The sequence below is a fragment of the Solea solea genome, chromosome 18 (assembly GCF_958295425.1).
Source record: "Solea solea chromosome 18, fSolSol10.1, whole genome shotgun sequence".
In the NCBI taxonomy this organism is placed as follows: Eukaryota; Metazoa; Chordata; class Actinopteri; order Pleuronectiformes; family Soleidae; genus Solea; species Solea solea.
In genome coordinates this window covers 15,762,219-15,786,781 of record NC_081151.1, presented here as the reverse complement: position 1 = coordinate 15,786,781, position 24,563 = coordinate 15,762,219, and the positions used below count along the sequence as shown (strand labels likewise).

The 24,563-nt window shown below is 41.0% G+C and overlaps 1 protein-coding gene across 1 annotated transcript; it reads right to left on the bottom strand.

Moving 5' to 3' along the window:
* Positions 1–571: 571 nt before the first annotated feature.
* On the bottom strand, positions 572–24,563 carry ism2a (isthmin 2a). Its single transcript, XM_058615274.1, has 6 exons — positions 24,097–24,563; positions 14,133–14,366; positions 8,433–8,733; positions 5,362–5,496; positions 4,218–4,286; positions 572–1,097 (listed from the first exon to the last, which is right to left on the bottom strand). The coding sequence occupies exons 1-6, from the start codon at positions 24,226–24,228 to the stop codon at positions 580–582; spliced, it is 1,389 nt and encodes a 462-aa protein (XP_058471257.1). The 5' UTR covers positions 24,229–24,563; the 3' UTR covers positions 572–579.

The following is a 24,563-nucleotide window of genomic DNA, read 5'->3' as shown; positions in this document are numbered from 1 at the left end:
GGTTTGAAGCCGTTTTCATGATTAAAACAAGATTTATGATTGTTTAAGCTTCTTAAATGTGAATATTTTCTCCGTTTCTTTGCTCTAAAAAACAAAGAAATTATTAAAAGTCAATCATTTTGGTTTGTGGACAAAACAGGACATTTGAGAACATCGTCATTTCCAGGTTTGACCAACACCAGTCAACATTTTTTAAGGTTTTCTGATATTTTATGGACCAAACGATTAATCGAGAAAATAATCGATAGATTAATCGATTATGAAAATAATCATTAGTTGCAGCTCTAATCAGTTGCATTGGTTTCAGCATACTTGCTATTGGCTATTATTCCATACTACAACTAGCCCACTACGCCACCAGATTTTTCCCCCACTCTCTAGACAACTTTAATTCCTGGTGTCTAGTATCCAGTCATGCAGAGAATTTTAACAAATAACTTGTTGCTAAAGTGTTTCAGTAACAAATGACTGACTCAAGCTTGAACACTTTGTTTGTCAGTACCAGGAGTTCACATATGGTTTGCATTAGCAATAAAGTTTTTGTGCTCATCCAGGATCGAGACAATTGTGACCACAGTGTCAGTACTCCCTGGCGTCTTTGAGTTCCATCTGAAACACTTGTTCTGGGGGGTTATCTGCACACTCTCGCCCATTATCCGGCGGCCTCACCGAGTGAAATCGACTCCAGTCTCCTTTGCACAGGATCCAAGGCAGTACGTCCACCTTGTAATGCAACTCTGGCGAAAACTCAGTACTGATTAAATTTGGTGCCCCTGCTCCTTTTCCTCGTGTTATCAGTCTCAGCTGATCGTCATAGCAGCAGTGCTGCGCTGCCAGCGTTGTGCTGTCGTACGACAGCATTGAGCGAACGCAGAATCTGGCGGACGGTTTGTAGATGTCCAGGCGTTCCTTGGGTCCACTTGCGTCCCTCCAGCGATAGGTCTTGTGAAGTTTGGGGTCTGGGATGTTTACGGCGTTGTAAACAACCTCAGTGGGGTAGGAGCAGGGGCAGCTGGGCAGCTCTGTGAGCACCTGGTTCAGGTACTTCTGGAGGAAGTCGTTCTTGCAGCTTAACCACTTCTCACAGCTGTCTACATCTGCAGGGTAGGGTGGGGGTGTGGGGTGTCAAAGATAAGGTTCTTAGTCTCTGCCATCATTGGTAATTGGATTATTTGCTCATTTATAAATAAAAAATAATACATGAAAATAAAACACATAGTTAGGTAGAAACCCATTATTAGTCATCATTGCATTTTTGAGTTTCAAATGGTGACGTAAAATATTTTGCATTATATGTAAATATCTCCATTTGTTATTGTAGTAAGTATAAAACAGGAATCTCACATAACTGCCACAAATTGCTTGTTGGAATGCCGAAAAATTCAAATGTTCAAGAAGGCTATATGCACAGGTATTAGTACAGCAGTGGATCAGCTGTGTCAGTAGACCATTGGGGAAGGTCCCTATCCCTCTAAAAAACACATCAAGGTCATCAAGGTTCAAAAACTGCGTTTAATTCCCAAAATTCTGTTTCCATATGGATAAAATGTCAATACGATAAAAAAAAAACCATCACCTATGGACAGTCCCTCAAAGAGGACTCTCTCTTCTCTGTAGAAATGGAGGAACACAGAAACTTTTGGGAATTGACTATAATCTGGTTATAAACAAATAATAATGATGGATAACTCCATCCAACTGGACATAGACTTGACTCATGACACTTTATGTTATATATCACCGTATAACATGGGCCATTGTGTCAGTGAAGTATCTTATTTCACATGAGCATTAAAGAAGAAAGAAGAAGACTACTTTCTTTTTGCACTCGACTTGACAAGTCGACCTTTTCCATGTGCACGTTTAATCAGTAATCTATAATTCGACGATGGTCTGAGCCAGTCTCCCATGACTGGTATATTTGTCCAACTAAGGTTACTCATGTAGCTGCTTCATTTCATGCTTCACCACCTGCACGGCTTGGAGCAAACTTCAATGTCCAACATCCAATCACATTGAAGTAGGTACTTTGTGGTCACTAGAACTGACACCTCTCACTATCAGTCCGCTGATAATCTCATGCCAGGAGTTAAACATTTACAGCCCTCATAAGATAGGAAAAACATTACAAACCAAAGACATTCCTGCTTAAGTTTTTTTTAAGTTTGTAAGAACTCGTAGGAACCAGTATTTTGGTCCCACAGTAAATCTCAAAACACTTGCATTTTCATATAAAGTAAGTATAGTAAGTAATAAGTAAGTATAGTATAAGTAAAGCCATATCCACATGAAAACAGGCCTTTCCAAAAACAATCTTTTTCATTGTTGCTCATAAAAGATTTTTTCAAGACATTTCCTGAAACAATGCCGTCGTAAAGCGATAATGAAAAAGATGGTATTGGTAAAGTTTTGTTCCTGGAACTCAACGTGTGAGGAAGTGAGACATACAAACAAAACCAGATTCTCTACGGTGGCCGACAGGGGCAAACGCACTGCAACGACCCAAAACACATGCAGGAGGAGAAACAAGCTGCATATTCACAAACACAAACAAAAGCAACATGAGAAATGCAGTGCAAAAGAAAAATTATCTACAGAAAGAAACAAAACACATGCATCAACAGAAACACTGCAAAAACAAAATGACACAAAACCGAAAACACACACAAATCCCAAAACACACACAGAAGCGAAAACACACACAAATCCCGAAAGACACACAGAAGCGAAAACACACACAAATCCCAAAACACACGCAGAACCGAAAACACACACAGAAGCAAAGACACACACAAATCCCAAACCACATGCAGGACAGAAAACACACACAAATCCCAAAACACAAGCAGAAAAGAAAACCCCAGCATATTCTGAAACAGAAGTGGGTCTTTGGGAGCGCTCGTTTTCGAGCAGCTCTACGACCAGCTGTTACCATACTCGAGGAATTCTTACTTTATTAAAAGACCTTTATTAAGAGTTTATCCTATCTGACTGCGGTCAAGCTATCCAACACTTGTTTCTCTGTAGTCAAACCATATGACACTATTTTAGAATTTTAACGCCTGATTTACAAAGGGATATATGGGAAAAAGCCTGCAGTCAAGCTGATGTTTAAGGAAATTGACATCCAGTTTTTTAAAGTAAAACACTCAGATCACCGTATCTGTGTCCACGTTTGAAAGCACATCTCCTCGCAGCTATGTTTCAGGGACTTATTAATCAGACATAAGCGTCTGTACAAAGTACTGTATACATTGATATCTGATAGTGTATTGTAAACCAAATGTACTGAACAATGTTTGAAAAAAAATCTAACTAAAAGTCAGATTTGCTCTTTTAATACAAATGATCATTAACTTTGAGATGTAAAAAAAATGTATACTTAGCCCAGAGCAAACTACTGCTGAATTGAAACACTGATCATAAAAACTGCGTTGTTACAGGAGGATAACCTCTTAATAAAGTAAGAATTACGGCTGGTCGTAGAGCTGCACGAAAACGAGTGCTTCCAAAGACCCACTTCCATTTTAGGATATGCTGGTGGTTTCGCTTCTGCTGTTTTGGGGTTTGTGTCTGTTTTCGTTTCTTTGTGTGTTTTGGGGTCTGTGTGTATTTTCACTTCTGCTTGTGTTTTGTGTCTGTTTTCGTTTCTGCATGTGTTTTGGGGTTTGTGTGTGTTTTTGCTTCTGCATGTGTTTTGGGATTTGTTTGTATTTTTGCTTCTGCATGTGTTTTGGGACTTGCGTGTTTTCTGTCCTGTGTGTGTTTTGGGGTTTGTGTTTGTGTTTTCGTCTCTGCGTGTGTTTTTGCTTCTGCATGTGTTTTGGGATTTGTTTGTATTTTCGCTTCTGCATGTGTTTTGGGACTTGCATGGTTTTCTGTCCTGTGTGTGTTTTGGGGTTTGTGTGTGTTCTTGCTTCTGCGTGTGTTTTGTGGTTTATGTGTTTTTGCCTCTGCATATGTTTTGGTGTTTGTGTGCGTTTTTGCTTCTGCATGTGTTTTGGGGTTGTGTGTCTTTTGGCTTCTGCGTGTGCTTTTGTTTTTGTTTGTGCTTTTGAATCTGCAGCGTTTGTGAATATGCAGCTTGTTTCTCCTCCTGCATGTATTTTGGGTCGTTGCAGTGCGTTTGTCGGTCCACCGTAATTCTCAATGAAATAAACATACTTATGAACAGCTCAGTACACAGTAGACAGTTGAATATACAAAGCCATAATTACTTGTGTCCAGGGAATCAGCGCTGTTGTTGTTCTGGATGGGTGTCAGCACAGTCACTGATACCACTGTGTCTACATGAGGTAGGAGAGAAAGAAGTGGTATTGACGGACTTTAATGTGCACACACACACACACACACTTATGTATGTATATACATACATACACTGTAGTTTGTAATTTAAATATGAACAAATGATGGCTACATTCTCAAATGAATTAACACAATTCAGATTAAGTTTACTAGCTCCACATGACTCTCTCTGTGTTTCTCAATATAGCAATATTTTCTTTCATGTCTCAGGTGACATCCCTGTGTTGCACACAGAGTGACACATATCATGCCACGACTAATGGAGGCAAGGTGGAGGCATAACAGCAACATAGCACTCGTAAAACACGTGCAGCAGTGTTTTAGTAAGTCCTCAGGGGGCGATGGAAGTTCTGGACTGGAGCTTTAAAGTGTACAAGATATTTTCCACTAACTTGGTAAGCAAATTGATTCAGAGTTAACCCACTTAAACACAAAAGAGCAGTTTGATTTCACTTTTTTTTTGGTTTTAGACAGACTCAGGTTTCCCACACCTTAGTTGACATCAAATTCAAGGACTTTCCAGGACCAAAGGACCTCAAATAAAAGGACCAAATGTGGTGACACAGCTTAAGATAGGGGGGAACGTGTAAGAGCTGCTTCGTCCATGGCGTCCACTTTTAGTGATTTGCAGCACGCTCTGCATCTGGACAAGTGATTGTCTTGAGAACTTGGAATTTTCTCTGGTGAGCCTGAGATCTTGGAGTTGGAATTTCCCAGGCATTATGTAATTTGCCCTCTCTTGTTTAACACTACCCACTCATTATTTTGCATGAAATCGCATGTTGACAGCGGAGAGAGGCTTAGTCTACGTACATCAAGCAATGCAGGGCACATGAAACAATAGGTGGCGCAAGGGCACATTGGCGGTGAAAGACATTTATCTAAATATCAGCTTCAAGGGTCTCAAGTTTATTTTCCAAATTCACAAACTTTCAAGGATTTCAAGGACCCATGGGAACCCTGCAGACTAAAGTAACTCAATTAGAAGCGCTTACTGGCTGTTAAACAATGTCAGAATTATATAGTCTTTTCCATATCAGAGTATCTGCCTCATACCAGCGCAGTTCTCCAGGTCACAAGTGCGCGACTCAGTGGCTGTGCACGCATAGCCACAGGAGCGGGTGCGTTTCTGGGTGCCGTGTCCACAGGTAACACTGCAGGGAGCCCAGTGGCTCCAGTCCTCCTCGTACTCTGAAAAACAGAGAGAGAGAGAGGGATGGTTAGAGGAGAGACAGCACAGGGGAGAAAAACAAAACCAAGGAGTAATATATTAAGAGTGGGCTTTGAAGTTAGCCTTGTGAATTCCTCGCCCAGCTGGTGAATGCATGTTATGCAATTAAGATGCGGCTGAAAAGAGCTGGATAACGACAGTGTGGGACCTCTGAGACATGGGCCTCTGTATTTAAACAACACTTTCAGGGGGTAAGAGAGGGAAAGGGGGGAGAAGTTCAAAAGAAAGCCAGGGAGGGAGGGGGGGATCAGAAGGAGTGAAAGTCGTCCTGCAGTGAGAGTGATGACGGTCGTATGCAAAAATAACTCTTCACTTTTAAGCTTCAGAGGGGAAACTGTATCAAGTGCCAGCATTTTATCAACAACTACGGTTTAATGTTGCAGCCGAATGCTTTAACAGCACGCTGAATTTATTGCTGCAATAAAACGCTCAAAAAATGAACACTGAATCGTCAGTGATACCATTTACCTATACTCTGCATGCCAGTCATTTTAGCTCAGACTCAAATCTGGAGCTGTTTCCCTCCAAACATTTTCCACGCAGAGGTTAATATAACATTGCCACTAAATTGCATACTTCTGAGCAAAGTCATAATCACACTAATGATCAGACAAGAAGCACAGCCAGCTGGTGTTTGAGAGTGAAACGAGTCATTTGGAGATTTCAGCACATGAAACAATGTATTCTGGTGTAATCTGAGTGCAGTAAGTACACAGTGACAGTGAAGAGTCTGCTCTGGCGCTACAGAGCCCTGAAAACAGAGAAGTTTGAAAACTTCAGTTTAGACGGGCAGAAAGTGTATCGGGTGCCGTTTGTAAAGAAGCACATACTGAAAATAACTTCAACATTTTGTCACATTTAGCTTCACACTATGTTTGAAAAAGTGGCGTGAAATTTTGAAAGTCAATTTTTAGCACATTTTCAACAATATTTGTTAACTTAGAAATGTATTAAATAGTTAAATCTAAATATTAAATCTAAATATAAATGCTAAATGCTAAATCCAAATGTTAAATCTAAATCTTTCGGTCGAAATATTTAGCTAATATGCAAATTCACACCGGAAGTACCAAAATAAAAGCTCGAGGAAGTCAGCTAGAGTTAAGTATCTAGTGACAGAGACAGTGACAGGTAACGCTGCTCTGTGCCGGGCAGAGGCGAGCTGATCACCTCCGACAACGTCGCTGCCAAACTATAAATACGTCATATCTTAATACACAAGCCACATTTTTGAATTGTAAATGACTCATTTCTTGCCTCAAATGATCTTAAAACTGCATTCCCGGACACAGAAAAATATCTGCTGCTATGTTCCGCCGAAATGCATTCTAGGATACATAGCTTTCCCAAGTCCTCAAGTCACCACCCAATGCATACTTGGTAAAACGGTTATTATCACGGTAATGTATAAGTGTTTATTTCAGAGACTGAGTCTGCTGCTCAATAATACTCAATAATATGCACACTATCCACCAATCAACTCTTCAGGTTTGCACATTTTGCATTTTGAACACAAGAGAACCAAACCAGGCTCAACTGGCTCCAAGCTACGTATCATCTCTCTCTCTCTCTCTCTCTCTCTCTCGGTGCCTGACAAATTTATGTGGCGGGCCATAAAGTGTGTGCAGACGGTCAACAAGTCAACAAAACAGCTTGGGGGTCACATGACATGACATGGTCTATGTAACCCCCACCTTTCATGTTTACAGAGTTCCAGGAGGCTAAATCTGACGTCCCTCCAAATGTTTTCAGGAACTTTTCCGATATCAAATTTTCAGAAACTGTCCAAGTGAAAGCATCTCCAGAAAACTCCTTCCATCTCCTGGATGATGGACTAAGGCAATACCCTTTGACTGAATAGTCTGAATCAGTTCTGCTATTGTAAATAACACTGGTCTGACTTTGTAGAACGCTTTTCTAGACAAGATAACTGGATGAATACACCGTCAACACTCATTCATACAGCACGTCTACATGTATATGCAATGCTTTTTTCTATCACACCCATTCACACAGTGCCAGCACAGCAGCCAGGAACCCAGGGACACGTTGGCATGCAGACGAGTGCAGCCGGGGATCGAACTCCAACCATCTGGTTGTAATACGACCGCCCCTCTAACACTAAACCACAGCTGTTGTGAACGTCTCCTGCTGGGTTTCGCAATCTCCAGAAAAGGTCCATATATGAGAAATCATTAAGGCTGCAGACAGTATAAATAATGCCTGCCCCGTCTGAGGAATAATGGTGTATTTGCATTCCACCAATCAACAGGATTTACATCTAGAGACTGATCTGCACTCTGCTAAGTGTGCTAGTACACTGGCTGCCCATGGCCAAGTGTAAGGGAATTGGGCTTGGAACCGAAATGTTGACTGTTTGAATCCACGCCAGGTCAAGCACTGAGGTCTCTCTGAGCACAGAACCCAGTCTCCATTGCTCATTGTAAACTGGACACTAAAAACCAATAGAGAGGCAAAAAAATTAATTAGGAGCAGTGGGCTGCCACACTGAGTAGCACCCGGGGAGCAATGGGGGTTGGGTACCTTGCAATGGGGGTTGGGTACCTTGCTCAGGGGTACCCCCCGCCCTTTCGACCGGGTGGGGACTTTAACCGGCGACCTTCCGGTTACAAGCCAAGTTCCCTTTCCACTTGGCCACAGGCTGCCCCCAATGAAACCAAAGAGGATACTTTTAAAAGAAGAATAAGAGTCTAACTCCATGCAGAAAGGGCCTTGTTCTAACCGGGGCTCAAACCCGGGTCTTCTTGCTGCAAAGGCAAGAGTGCTCACCACTACCCCAACCGTGTGGTTTCTAATTCGTAGAATAAAATGTTTATCAAACAATAAAACTTTAAAGCCATCAAGGGTCAAGCCATCAAACTTTGAGCATTCTTACCATAGTTATCCTTGGCATGCCAGTCTTTGTTCCAGTGCCCCCCACCATCACCCCCCACTCCACTGAGCATGAGTTCCTCTGGGTCATAGTTGAAATCCTCTGACTGCTCCTCCACACTGGCTCTGCCAAGCCCGTTCTCCGACTGCTCCGGGTACTCCCAGAACAGTGGCCAGAACAGCTTCTTGTGGCTGTTGGCCCACTCTGACGATGACACTGACCAGTCATTACGCTGACCCTCCTTAGCCAGGTCCATCTCCACCTCCGTTTCAGTCTGACCATCGTCCACCACCTCGATGGTGACCTGGAAGAAACACAACATAATGAGAACTGGGAACAGACACAGAGGTGTTCTGAATAAAAACAATTATTTCAATTCTCATTTAAACACACATTGTTTATGCTCTGAGTATGCCAGTCATCCACACTCCACCAGTAGTTAACTCACTTCCAGATTGATTCTCATCGTTCACAGCTAGACGAACTGTTTTCATTGGTCTTATAACAGAAAATCCCTCATCTGCCGGTTTTTTACCATTTTAGATTTGGGTTTGAAAATGCCACTTTCATATACAAATGTAGTGATAGCCTCACAGCAAGAAGATTGCCAGATCACATCCTAGTTTGGTCCATTCTGTGAGGAGTTTGCAGGAGTTCTGTGTGTGTGAGACTTTTTCTCCAGGTTCTTCGGTCCCCACAGTCTAAATACGTGCATAGCTTAATTGGATGCTCTAAATTGACCATAGTTGGGAATGTGAGAGTGAATGGTTGTTCGTTTCTGCATGTTTGCCCTGCAATGGACTGGCGTCCTATCACCCTATTTTAGCTGGGATTGGCTGTGGAGGATAAAGTGATAGACAATGAATGAATGTAATGGTAAAGACGTATAGCCTTTGAAATACCAATGAGCTCATTGGTATTTCAAAGGCCACGTCCTTGGTTGATAAAGAAATGAACCTTTCAGCAGCTCCGGAGTTTGACTTACACTGACTCCAGCTCGATGAAACATTCCCCACTTTAAGGCCTGGTTCACATTGGACGCATAGCATCTGATTCAAAATAATGGACCACAGAAAATGGTGCATGAACATGTGCTCTTGATTTACTGCCTCCTCAGTGTTTGCTTGATACTGCAGATGATCACCTGAAAGTTGTAAATACCACTTTATAATCTTTCCATCATGTCTCAAGCCCGCCATGGTAACATCACTGCTTAAAAAATTGTCTTAGAGAACTACAGACCAATCTCCAGCCGCCCATTTGTCAGAAAGAAACTTGAAAAGGCCAATCACATCTATCACATAACAACATATTTGATGTTTAACAATCCAGGTTCAGAACTAATCCTATTACTGAACCTGGCCGGGCCAAGGCAATTCAATATTTCATATCACTCCTACACTGATGATACACAGCTGTACATATTCATCTCCTCCAACAATCATAACTGGGTGTATTACCTCATCCACAAGACTGAGAGGCACAATATTAATTCACTGTTAACCTCTATGTCATTAACACCTTGTGAGCATGTCAAAAATCTGCTCGTCTTTCCAGAAACACTTATCTTACATTTCCAAAACTGTACTTTTCATCTCAGGTCAATAATTCCAAGTATGAATTCTAAATTGAACCCATGGAGCAATCATCTCCAAATAGTTTATAACCCATCCATAACAAATTAACTGACTTTATAATCTGATTTCCTGGCCTCAATTAAGCTGATGGAAACAGTGCACTAGTGCAATGTTGCTGTTGCTTCCATCTTCTTGTGATAAAATGAATCACTTCCTGTGTGGAAGTGATTCATGGAATGTCACTGGGTGACACGAGAGCTAAACACTGCTATACTGAGAAACCCAGGGGGAGATGTGACGAGCTGTTAAGACTTAATTAGCATTGTGTCAACTCGTTTCACTCATCAGTTTTGACCGTTCTAATGTGACATACATTTGTTTTCAGTCAATAGTTATGCACTACACCTTTAAATAAATCTGTTTTAATCTTCTTTGAGTCTGTTAGTAAAGCCACAGAGGCAACAGTAAACAGCTCTGCCCAGATCTCAGAATAACAACTGTATTTGAAGTGCATGCAATGATTGTGATCAACATGATCCCTGAGCAGGCTGCTTTTCAGTGGTTATAGGGGTTCCTGTTTGACTGCAGCCTCCAAATGTAGGTGAAGGCAGAGGAAGGAGCATTATGGAAGCATATGAGAACAAACTAAAGTGGAACTATGCAGTTTAATTTAACAGTCTTGTAGTCTGAGTATTTATGTGTGGAGAGATGTTGGTGAATCTAAACTGTAAAAGACTGAATGTATAAATAAAGATTTTATTTATAGTGCATCACTTCCTGGTGTTGCACTTATAGATGACCATCATTGCTAACTTGTGTCACTGCTTAAAAATATTGAGTTCATTATAATTAGTATAACTCCAAATCTGCTAAAAATCCTAACTTATATTTCTGTCTATTAACGACTGAATTTGAAGGACCAGAGGAGTTCAAATATTTTTCATCTCCAAATAGTATTTCGACTCTACAGAGCTCCTGAGGTCATGTGACTTGGTTTCTGTGAACCTCCATGTTGCCAGAGTTCACTGTCACATGAACGTGCATTTTATGAGTTGGTAAGGACATTATTCCAGTATTAACTTTTTGATTAACTTCCCTTGATCTTACTCCAAAGATCCTGGAGGGAAACAAATGGACGCAAACCTGGCTTTGAGACAATCATTCACTCTGGAGTCTATTGGCTAAATATAGGTATAGGTAAAGGTCTAGTTAGCATAAGGAAGCATCATGAACAGCGTTGTTTCCTTCCAGTGGGCGTCACCTTGGTTGTGTGACATCAGCCACTAGAGCTCTTATGTCATTGATCCTACTTTTGTTCCGTAGGATTCTATGCATTCTAAATATCTTAACAAAATAACACTGATTAGTATTATATGAGAGAAAAGAATGCTGTGCAACAAATTGGCATGTTGGTACAAGCTATCAGACATGAGGTAGATGATGATGATGATGATGATGATGACACTGCGGTTTATTTGAAGATCAGATTAAAGCGCTGCCCCCTTTTATGAAAGAAGGCCATTGTGCGCCGGAGGAAGGGGCTGAGAAGGTGGATGAAAAACGTGGCGAGATGGAAAGATGAAGTGAAGAGATACCTGATTCTGGCTATCTCTGTGTACTCTTCTCCCATGGGTACACACACACACACACACACACACACACACACACACACACACACACACACATACACACACACACACACACACACAGGTCTGGACAAAACCCAAGCTGCTTATGTTTCCAACTGCAACTGTTTATAAAGACAAGCCAGAGACACACTCCAGCTACTCGAGTTGATATAAACTTGAGTGACTAATTAATCATGAGAGGATGCAAAGTTCACTGCTGTCATTCACCCATTCATTCAGGCAATAGAGAAGTGACTAAATTAAAGGGATAGCTCAGGTTTTTTTTGTTTGGTTGTATGAAGTATACTGACACAAAGTTACGCAGCCAGTGGTAACTCACATGGCTGCCTACAGGGACTCGTCAGCTTAACCCTGTAAAACCCACTGTTGTGAAATTACACCATCACATCACACACAGAGCACGTACTGGGTCCGTTTTCATTCAGTTTTTATTTAGCATAATAAATTATAAATCATAAAAATATGACTGTTGTGTGATTATTATTCATGATATTTACTGTTATTAGCGATGTCCCGATACTACTTTTTCACTTCCGATACGATAACAATATTGATTACGATATCAGCACGAATCATACATACTTTAATGACTTATTTTGTAGTGTGGAATGTTAGAATAGGCTTGATCAAGTGATATGACTTAAACAGAGAACAATAGTCAGCAACAGCAGGTATGAGAAAAAAACCAATGGGTTACATCAATTTTAACCTACATAAGAATATTGATTTTTTTGCCATGTTAATTTCATACAGTCTATGGTTAATTTCATCAGGAGAAAAGTACCAAGTGCTAATGGGGGTGTTTTCAGAGCACTCATGTTTAACAGGTAACAGCCTGTCTTCAGAGAACACCCCCCTTGTTTTCACTATTTTGGATTACCGACCCCACATACGTACTTAGCTCCGTGTGTGGAGCTTCGGGACACATTTAAAACACAGAAAGCTCTTGGCATGGCTGGTTTTTGGGGTATAGTTAACAAACGGAGGCTGTTGAAAGTCGACAGGTGGCGCTGGTTTATGAAATAATGTTGTTTTAGCAGCTCGCCTCATGACGAGCTAGCATGGTGCTAACGGCTAACTCGCGCTCGCTGTGCGGCTTCGTAGCCTCTGATTTAAGAGGTTAAAGAAAAATATTTAACCTCTGAAATGGCAGTAGCACACACACGCTGTTGTTGTGCTCATGTGGACTCTACATGGATCCAACACGCAGAGCCCACGTGATCACAACAGGCGCTGGTGGATAGAAGTGCAGGACATCATTTTACAACATCTGAAAGGTGAACTTTTTCCCCAATTTTTTCTGGTTTTGGGTTTTACAGGGTTGGGTTGTGTAAAGCGATCTTAGAAAAGTGTTTCCTGCTTTAGCGCACCATTGGACAGCCTTTTCCAAGAGGAAACTGAAGTGTATGCTGCTTTGTAAACCCTTTACTGCCTGCACCAAAGTCCATAGAAAAAAAAAGTTTTTACCTTCGTGTTTCACAGGAGTTGTTGATCCACTGCTGCATCCATCAGTAAGTTCAAACTTGATATTTTGTCACTTAACCAAAAGAGGCAGGAATGTCACTGTGAGCTTAAAATACTGAGTTTCTCTATGGACTTTGGTGTGGAAGAATGAGCAGTTTAGAAACTTCAGTTTCCAGTTGAGAATGGCAGACCCAAGTTAATGAGGATTTTATTATGCGAGCCTTTGGTTAAGTGGCTAAAATCAAACCACTTAATCAACATAGGGGAGATGGAAAGGAACAAGAAGAAGAAACAGATGAATAAATCAAGAAGGTATTAATGCAGCTCATGCTAAATACTGTCCACCCCTGGCAGCCAGTTACAGCAAGCGTCCATATCTCAAGCTGGTTCCCAGTGCTGTGGGTGCACACTGCAGTCAGCAGTTCTTCAAAAGACTGGTACTGTAACAACCAATGAACTGCAGTTTTTTTTTAAAAACCATACAGATTAATATGATTTTAACTGTGATATGGAAGGAAACCTGAGTCAACAAAAGAAAAAGTAAGTTATATTTCATGCCTGCATAACTCCATCTTTGGAAGTCTCTTGCATCCTGCAGGTTTCTCTTTAAATCCCCGACACAAATCAAGTTCCTTTGCCTTCATTCTTGGGGCCTCACAGTCAAAAGTGAGAAAATATCTTTTGACCTTTTATATTTCGCGGCCATATGCTTTATATTTAGACTTTAGACTGGAGCACCCCACTGTTAAGGGTCCAGTAGATGGTAACTTAAGAAGCTGTCCTGACTCAAAGCAGCTGTACTGAGAGATGGGATGTATGGAGTGAGAATGAGAAGTATGATGTGGAGGACAGAAACTGAAGAGAAAGTAATGGACTGCACCACCTGTGAGCCGTTTCTTAATCTAGAAAACATGTGCAGGGATGAGCTAAACTCTTTATGCTGTAAGAGCAGTGATCTTACCTTCTTTATACAGTGGTTACAGGAAACTGCAGCCTCTCCCCATATTGCTTACCTGGATGTTGGGGTTCTGTGAACCCATGTCTGCATTGGCCAGTTCTGGGAACTTCCTCAGGTCCAGGATGAAGGGCTCAGGTTCTTCCTTAGGCTCAGGAAGGGGGAGGTGCTGGGACCAGCGGTGTCTGGACCTGAGGGTGGATGGACTGGATGGTAGAGTCTGGAGCAGGTTCTCCTGCTGCAGCTGCTGGAGAGTTGGATTGTTGTCGCCATGGCTATGCTGTGCTATCACCTGAGAGAGGACAGGGACAGTGGGATATCGGGTGAGCTCTTAAATGAGTTGTGATTACGATAAATATTGCACCTCAACGACGTTGCAAACCCATGATGTCATGTAAGAGCAGCTATGGATCCGTAGATACAAGCGGTCTTCTTCCAACCTTTCAAATAGAAGGTTGGGGGTTTGGGCCCCAGCTCCTCTAGTCTACATGATGATGTGGCCCTGGGTAAAACACTTATGGCACTTTTCCACCACACAGTCTTGGCCCGCCTCGGCTCGGTGGTCACGCCGTGCTGAGTTGAGCCATGCCGGGACTGTGTAGTGGAAAAGCACCATTAATCTCAATTTGCTCCTGTTGGCAGGGGAGGCTAATAGGTGTGAAAGATGTGTGACCGATAAATAGACAAATTACACAGAAATAAAGGGACAAATTGTTCCAAAATATTATAAATAATACATTCTTTTGATGTATTATGAGAAAAAAAGCCTGTTCTTGACTAGAGAGGGTATTCCGTATCTTTGGTACGGAAATAAAATGTACGGATACCACTTTAGGAAAAAATAAAACCTAGATAAAGTCTCAGTGGCGCAGTGAGGACGTGAGAGCAGCTGCTCTTGAGACATTTTTCTGCCTTCTTGGAGATAAATGAACCTTAAGCTCTTGTGCATGAGGTATGGAGTATTCTCTGTAATGTAAAAGGACCAATTGTGGTACAACTGATTTGGAGGAGTCGAGACAAGTGAAAACTTTTTTTTTTACTGTAATTATTAATGTTGCACAGTTGTGATGTCTTTTTTGACTGTATTGTTTATTTTGCAGTGTTTTGTTAAGGTTTGATTCTTTTTTAATATATATTCTATTTAAATATAAATCTCTGTGAAATTATCTCAATTTATCAGTTTGTTTTGGCGTAGTGATACAGGTCTGAAAAATAGGGCCAAATTGATAGTGTGTGCTGACATACTGATGGACAGCGTTTTTATTGTTCAAATGTGTTAACATAACTTGTTTGTTTGTGATGCAAAAAGTGTTTTTTTCCTGGTTTTTTTGGACTATCGCCTGGTTACTTCCGCCTTTGCCTTGCTCTTTTTGGATTTGCCTGGATTTGTTTGTACTGAACCTGCCCTTTTGAGACAAGTAAAGTGATTTTGTTTTTGAATTCTGAACTGTTTTGAGTCCTGCTTTTGTGGAGTACCAGTCATAACATACTACTGGTGTCTATGTCATACAACTTAATGTGCAAAAATCTAAACTATCCCTTTTAGTTTTGAGTCTTTTCTTGTTTGTCTACCTGTCACTTGTGCAACACACTCACAGTGACATAACAAAACATAATTGTGTCCTTGTGAACAAACATAGAGTGCTTTCTTATTTTCATATCAGAGCAGGCTTATCAGGTCTAATCAGATGTGGCACAGGAGACAATTGCAGGTCACATTTCAACAATGGTCGTGACAAGGGTGGTGGATCAATGAATCACCTTCAACAAATGCAATTGCAGGCTTATTGTTGCAGTATACCATCATGATGGTTCTGTTTGATGGTGTGTTTCCACTGTAGATCAGTTAAAAATACTTAATAATCCTAAAAACGTGCATTAATCTCCAACAATTACGAGGGAAATGTCTAAAGTCTCCATATTTAAGAGGAGTCTGGTGTATTTAGCGACAGCACTGCTGATCGTGAGCAGCATCACAAACCTAAGCTAATGATTCAGTTACACTGAAAACAACTGTTTTACAAGTCACTAGTCACTTGTTTGTGTGTGGCGCATGTAAAACAAAGTCACAGCAGAGAAGATGTGGGGCATTCGCTTTTAGATCATCAGGGTGGATGTGGGGAATAGCAGTTGATAAAGGGAGGAATCAGTTGGTGAAACTAGTCTGAAACAAAATATGAAGATTATGCTTTTCAATCTTTACAGTCAAATAAAGAGTTGTGTAACAGTAAGCTTTGGGGGTTAAATCCACCCTTGAGCTGACTTAACCTGTATATCTCTCAGAATCAATTCAATGTTAATTCATCACACATTTCTCAATTGTTGTAGAGCAACAGCATCTCTACTTGCATGTCAACGACAATTAACTGTGACAAAATATCTATTTCCCTAAGTTAAGCAGTTCGTCTCAGTAAACTACTCTAACTCCAGGATTTGGAAATTAATTATTTTGTGTTTCTTTTGACAGGTCACAACATTCTATTACCATCCATTATAAACCATTGGCAATACCTATAAGTTGATGTCATCAATGAATGGCGTCAACTCCAGTTTTCAGGTGAATTGTGGGACATAATGTGTTTAGTGGTCTACTGGAATTTGCTTGGCCACGCAAGCTTGAGTGACATTTTTGCAAGCCTTTCTGTCTTAAATTACTTTCACTTCTTATAGTTTGTTCGTCAGTCTGAATTGGATATGGCATCTTGGCCATGAGCAGCTAGCAGCCCATGGAGATCGGTGTATAAAGGCCAATGTCGATCTTCAGCTACCATCCCCCACACTGTAGTCAATGAAGGACTGGCCTCACTGCCAGAGATTCACACCGACTATCAAGTTCTAATTCTCCCTTTGCACTATTTGATTGATACAATCTCACCTGTCCTGCACGGCAGTACCTAGCCAGCCTACATCAACTTGTACTTTGCACAATAAAATCATGGCTCTGTCCAGATGTTTAGCACAGCTCTTCTTCGTCATCATCCTCACTATCTGCATTACTGTTTGTAGAACTTGTCCCCGCCTTACTTGTTCTGATTACCCTTCCAGAGGGGAGTTTATTACGCTATAGTAAGTAGTTTAATAAAAGTCTGGACATTGTTGTTCTTCGTCATTGTTCTTGTTGACATGGTCACACACTTAGGCTCTTTGCTCATTTATCCTCTTCTTCTTTGGTAGGTATGCGTCCTATGCCCTGCGTCCAGACTTGTACTGCCACCCGATGGTGAAGTGGGATACTACAGGTCCCTGACGCGTGAGTATACCAGGGTCTGTGCAATGCGACGCAACATGTGCCATGGGCTTAAGATGTTGGGATCTGTGAAGTACATGGTTGCTGTGTCACCATACTGTTTCTATATAGAGGATTTGTTTTTATGTGCACATCGGAAGTTGTCTACCGGACAGTTGTGTGGCCATGCAAGCCCTTCTGTGTTAACTCGTTCATTTTCAATTTACTGTCAACATAGGCCATGCCATATTTTGCTTTAAGACACCACATCCATCTGATTAAATGTTTCAATTCAGTCTCTGTAACCTTTACACTACTTGTAAACGATATCAGCAAATTCAAATGTCTACCCGCACTTATCACTATTCTCGTCAAAGAAGAAGTTCTTCGGATGCCCAAGCACAGGAAACCGATTATGTCAGGCCAGATTGTGTTGTTACATTGTTGTTACAATACAATACATTACGTTGCAGTTGAAGTACTAAGCAGAAGCAGATAAACATATTCAGTGCTCTTCAATCTATAAAGCAAGAGGTAGGTTCCCCATCTTTACAAATTTCCACTTTATGAATCTGACAATTGGAATGGCATCATAGCCTTTCCCAAAGTCACTCAAGTTATTATGAGTTTCATTACATATCCTTTTAAATCAAATTGTTACAGGTGAAGAAACTTTAGACCCAGAAGAGTTTGTCCTGAAAAAGAAGCCGTGCACTTCATTGCTTTTGGGCAAGATAAAGACATGTTTCAGAAGAGATTCATCAAACATGCTGATATTTATAAAGCAGGGAAAAGTATTTTGTGACAATGTACTAAGCATCACATGTTAAAAAAAAAGGGAAAATGCAACCCAAACTCCTTGCGTTGTCTCTCCTGTAGTACTGGGAATGAACCCCCCCAAAGATACAAGAAAAACAATTTAAAATGTTGCACATATTGATCAATATATAGTACAAAGACCTATAGGCCATGTTTTTTATATATAGTGGACTTGATTGTGCATGATGTAAGATTTTGAATATACCATGATTTTGAATGATGAAGGGACATATGACATGATCTATCATGCAATCATTTAACATATGCAATCCTTATTAAATCACAGTTCTACTTTTATGCATTATGTCTTAAAGGGTTTTGTGACAAGAACATTGATTTAAGCATAGTTTGTGTGTAAGAATGCTGATGTTCTCACAGAAGAGTTACGCAGGGGATCATTTAAATTGATACTGACTGCCATTCTAATATGTGTAAAATGTTATAATGTAATCACATTGGTGCATATGGGCTCTAGTACTATATTTATTTACCTATTTTGCAGGTTATGGAGTATTTGCCAGCACAAACTTTGAGCCTGGAGAATTCTTGCTTGAGTATGTCGGAAGACTTATCTTGGACGGTTTTCCTTACAGGGACAGAGTTTGTGGTAAGAACAATTAAATTAATGTTCTAAATTAAAATAATTCAGCTCCCTCAACAGCTTTTAAACTGCAACACTCCCTTGAGAAAGTAACGCACAATTTGCAAGGAGAGACTCTGCCACAAGAAGACAATGCCCCAAATGGAAGAACAGAGCAGGTCAATAAATTGATTGAATTAGACTGGGCAACCCATGTGTCATCCAATGCTCTGAAGGCACATTATTCAAAATAAATTGAACACACCCCAAACGCTGCCTCAAGAAAAAAATCAAGATGTTCTAAAACCATTTTTTCTTCGTGACCATCCACCACAAAGTTACTCACGTCACTCTGACACAACATATTATTCAATCACTGTCACAGATCCCTGACCTGCAAACCACTACATGCTTTTCACTATCTGAGATGATGATGCAGTCTATCATGAACCAAAGGTGCCACTGGAGGCATCCTCAACCAGGGAAGAGGGACAAACTGTGTAACTTTGTGAACAGTGTGATGCCAAGCCTTTTTCTTCTGTGAGTTAAGGGGCTGTGCATCATTCACATGTAATGTTTGATGATATTGCCCAGGGTCTGAAGGACAATGTCCAGTAAGATTGATGCTGGATTTCAGATCACAATTTTAGGTGGCAAAAAAAAAGGAAAGTCTGTAATTTTATTATTGTATATTGTTATAAAGGAATGTGAATTGTAAAGGGTACTATTTATTGCTACTGGCATAACCTATAACGGTCTGGGTGTGATAGGACCCAAACACAACACAATCACACAGAAAGGCTGTTTGTAATGACCTTAAATGACAGAGTTCAGTCTTTCAACTGCTCATCTGTAAGGAGAAGTTTGCACAGGCTCAACAACATCTGGGGAGGCCGAAACTGAAACAGCACATATCAAGCACTTCAACATCTGGAGCTCAGAGAGCCAGTGGGGGGCAGCCTGAGCTGGTCTACAAACTGACATCCCCTTACTGACCTCAGACGAGTATGACGTTATTGGTGGGTGCCTGTCTTTGCTGTCTCCCTTTAATGATGTGGAGCTCTCAAATACAGCAGCTGCAGTGACGAGGGAAATGGGAGACCACATGATCAGGCAGTTGAGGGAGAGGCTTACACATCCTGCAGCCCATGACCATAATGCCACTAGCGACCCTACTGGATCTAAAAGTCAAGGGTATTGGATTTGTCAGTCCAACAAAAGCCACTGAAGCCATAAAAAGGCTAACTTCAGTGTAGGGAAGAAAAAAAAACAAAAAAGTGCTGGAAAAATAGACAAAGCAAGTTTGGTTGCATGAACAAACTCAGTCCAAGTTGCTACCATGCTTGCAGACTGTAGAGTGGTCAGAGCCTCTGGATTGGAAGTCAAACACCCAATCACTGAACAGTCAAGTTTGGTTGTCCCATCCTCTTCCCCCTGTCTCACTCAAAACAACAGCGAGCAGAGGCGAGAATGAGCGCTGAAAGCGAGGAGACAGCTTATTACTTATTATCAACAAACTTATTCGACCATCTTCGTCGCACGCGCCCCCTGGATTACACGCACTGTACGGCACGACAATCAACATCATCTCCCGCTACCTATGGAGATACGCAGACCGCCCTGTTGAGGTACTCCGCAACAGTGCCGTATGATTAAAAAATCGAAACGTTAAAAAGACTGAGGCAGTGACTCATCACAGAGCCCAGGACATGATTCCAGGGAGCATAGTTGAGAAGTTTGGTTTTAAAAATCTCATGAACGTGCTTGAAATTACTATCTTCTGATTGATAACTGTAGTGATCAAAATAAGAGGAAAGTTTATGAGTATTGATAATTATCAATATCGATTAATATGAAGTAGTTATCGCCCAGCCGTACATCAGAGTGTGCTGCCTTAATTAGGTACCCTCAAACCAGAATGTAACTGCAGATGCTATCATGGAGCTCCAGCGTTACCTGTTTGAGCCAAATAGGGTCTTTTGGAAAGCTGGATAAGATGTATCCAAAAAACAGAAATCGCCTAAACACAAACAGAGTTGAAAATGTGTTAATTTGTTGATAAAAACAGTTAAAATTTCTCCTGTACTGTACATCATTGTGATAGTTACACCAGTACACTCACTGTCCTCTGCCTGCTTCAACCAAAACCATTCTCGAAGTGACACGGAACACATTCCTGCCATTCTTTAAAAAAAGCGACTAGCAACAAGCGACAAATCTAGCAAATCTCTCATAAACCTAAATACTTTACGAGAAGGAATTGCACAATTCTGCCGCACGAGTGAGATCCATCTAACCGTATTTACTGTGGGCGGAGAGTCGGACACACACACACACAGAGAAGCACTGTATGAGCGCAGTGCACATACACACACAGAGTCCCAGATGAGCTGTGGATGTGCAGTGCAGCCGATCTGTTTTGTCTATTCAGGTTTTGGAAATCTTTCTTTGCGAAACATTATCACTGATTTTCTCTGATCTGTCCTCTTATGGAAACAGAACTAACACACCAAGAAGCACACCTGTATAAGGGGATTTTTGTTCTCTAAAATGAATCCCTACTTCTATTGTACTTGATGACATGTCCCCTCTTAGATAGTATGGAGACCCGTATAGACAGGTTTGATTACATAAGTATAATTTCAGAAAGCATTTGGAGTTTTTTGATCATGTAAAAAAATGATGGTAAACGTAAAACATAAATAGTAGTAATAATATCAGTTTTATATTCCCCTATCTTTTCGCTTTGTTTGTGTTGTGATATATAGATTAGAATATACCACATCTATCCCAGTGAAAGTCAATTCACATGGCTGGTTAAATGGTTTATGTCCAATATACTTTATATTTAAAAATGAGCAAACTGAGTATAATATACTAAAAATGCTTTACTCTTGTTTTGAAGAATGAGGCTGAGCATCTGTTGGTCCCTTCATAAAAAAGCCTTGTTTAAAAAACTGAATGAATTCAGGGAACTGACACAGTAAAGGAAATGTTGGATTTGTGGCATGTGCAACATATTGTGACATTTTTATGCGTGGGGTTGAAACTGTGGTGAAAGATAATTTTCTTTTCATTTGGAAACACAAGCAGTTAGTGATTAAAATAAATAAATAGTCGAGACCTCTAATCCCAAGAAAATCAGCACAGTTCACTCAGTGTAGCTGCTGTAAGCATGCTGACCTGAAACAAGCTAAGAAGTTCAGCAATGCAGTTGATGCTCTACATCTAGTGAGGCCCCAAATATGATTGGCTGAATGTCGTAATTTACAGCACGTGTAATGGTCTGCATTCCCTGGACGTCTAGGACCTTAAATAGTAGAAAAACTGCCATTTAAAATACAAAATTCCCCCGAAAAATGTGGCAGTTATCTGTTATTTATGGTAATAGGCCCAGGTCCAGATAGGGAGGCATCAGGGTCTGGATCCAGACTGGGTTCCACCATTTAGTGACCCCTAATGTATACTGTAATTTTAACTCAGTTGGTGTGCAGGACATTTGAGAGCCGCTCATTCCGCTCAGCCTATTCAACAATTAAGCACTCCACTTAAATTTGAGCTAGCTGAAGAATTTGACACCCACTGTAAAATTAGGCATCAGCTCCAGTGTGCCTCCTGGGGAGAGAGTGAAGGCGACGCCTATTTAGTTAGAGCAGTTGGAACCTCTTCCTTCGTGTCCCATGTTATTTTTCAATGAATGTGTCTCGTGCCAACCACACTCTGAGTCGCCTTGTTCACATTCCTGTTCCACAGTTTGGATAAGTAAAGTGGCTGCTTGTGCAGAAAACACACAGTTCATGTTGCAACAACCCTGGACCAAGTCAGGCTTCAAGGCTCAATGTGAGCAACATGAACCCCTGAGTGCTCATTTTAATAAAAACACAGAGCTCAGGGTGATGGAAGGGCAGGGGGAGACCTGCATCAACATTTATGCACACACATTGCTAACCATAGAAAACCTAGAAAAGCAGTAGTGCTCCTGGACATGAATTGATTAATTCATTGAAATGATGGTGAGGTGACAGCCCATGGCTAAACATAAAGGTAACTTCCCTGCCAGGTCAAGGGCTGGAGTACCTCTGAGCAATGTACCCAATCCCCATTGCTCATTGTAAACTGGACACTTTAAATTGACCCCAGCATCAAGTGTACCACTAGTGCCAGTCCCAAGTCTGGATAATGGGAGAGATGCATCAGGAAGGGGTGTAAAAATCAAATTACTATCGCAGCAGAGTTGAGTATGTGGGTTGCACCCATGAAAAGTCTATTTATAAATATGTATATATATATATATATTATGCGACTTACTTTACAGTAGATTCATCACCGTCTGTTTTCATTCTTTCAACAGCACTGTAAATAATTATTACATTGTCCTGTTTGGGCTGCCAATTTCTATTGGAAATTCGAGGAGGGTGCATGTAAAATTTTCTACCATATCATATGACAGATGCAGCAGCAACAGCATCTTGGAGATGCTAGTCTACAATACATTAGGGAGAGTCCTGTCTCTTCTCTCTCAGCAGATAGCACCCCAGCTTTGGTGGAGACATGGTGTGCACTGAACACACGCTAATAGGTGTAAATAACAGTGTTTTTTCGATTTTTACCATTTACTAGACATATTGCTTTGTTTACTATTTACTATTATTTATTACTATGAGGAGGGGATACAAATCTCACATAGGGCACCAAAATGCATAGGACCGGCCCTGGCTCTCACATATTAAAAAAGCCTTGTGTTAACAGTAAATCACTTTTTTAATAGCAATAATTAGTACAATATGCAAGTGTTATTTTTGCACTAAATTGTGTTTAATGTAACTAGGGCTGAAACAACTACTCGATTAATCAATGAATCGTTTACTAAATGAATCGACAACTATTTTTTCATTATGAAAAAAAAGTTTTTTGATTTTTCACCTTCTTAAATGTGAATATTTGCAGGATTCTTTGCTCCATATAACAAATAAACAAAACGTTAGAGAACATCATCATTCCCAGGTTTGAAAAAACACTCGATCAACATTGCATGGACCAAAAGATGAACTGAGAAAATAATTGAAAGATTATTGGATTGGATTATTGCAGCCCCTAAATGTGACCACCATATATAATTATTTCTCAAATGATGTATTAGATTAAATAGACACTACAGGAAACATGTATGCAGTAAGAAAAGTACTTTGAACTAACTTTAACTAAATAGAACTCTAAGCACTGTCATTGGTCAATCTGTATTTGTCCCAATTCATGACTAAAAATGACTCAGACTGATTTTTCATCATGTCAATCCATTAAAAACACTAAAGATGACCAAATATTGGTTGTGGATTTTGTCCAGAAATAATTCAAAGACATTTGAAAGTGTGTTCGTGTGGAGGACAGAGTTTTTACCTCAGTGGGAGACGCTGAGCTGATGTCTGTGGCTGGACTCCTCTGGAGGTCGGTGGGAAACCCGCTGACCACAGTGACCACCATCAGCCACAGGTGCCACACAACCTCCCCTCGCTGAGTCCTCACCACCATGACTCTGAGCCGATCTTCACTGAGCAACAGCAGGACAGGATGCTTCCAGATCCGTCCTTCCTTCAGCTGAACCGGAGCAGCGTCCGAACCATCTCAGTGGCGCAGAGAGAGGAGCGGAACCGTGCGGCATGTGCGACGTCTCCGTGCGCTCTGCGCGCAGTCGCTCGCTCCGTCAGCGCTCTGATAATCCAATAATCCCCGGCATCCGACCTCTGTCCCTGAGCTCATTTCATGTCCATTGATAGACAGGTGAGCGTTTCTTTTGTCTAATGTTCTGTCGCAAACTCCAGCCCAGTGAGTGAGTGAGTGAGTGAGTGACACGAAAGGCAAGTCCC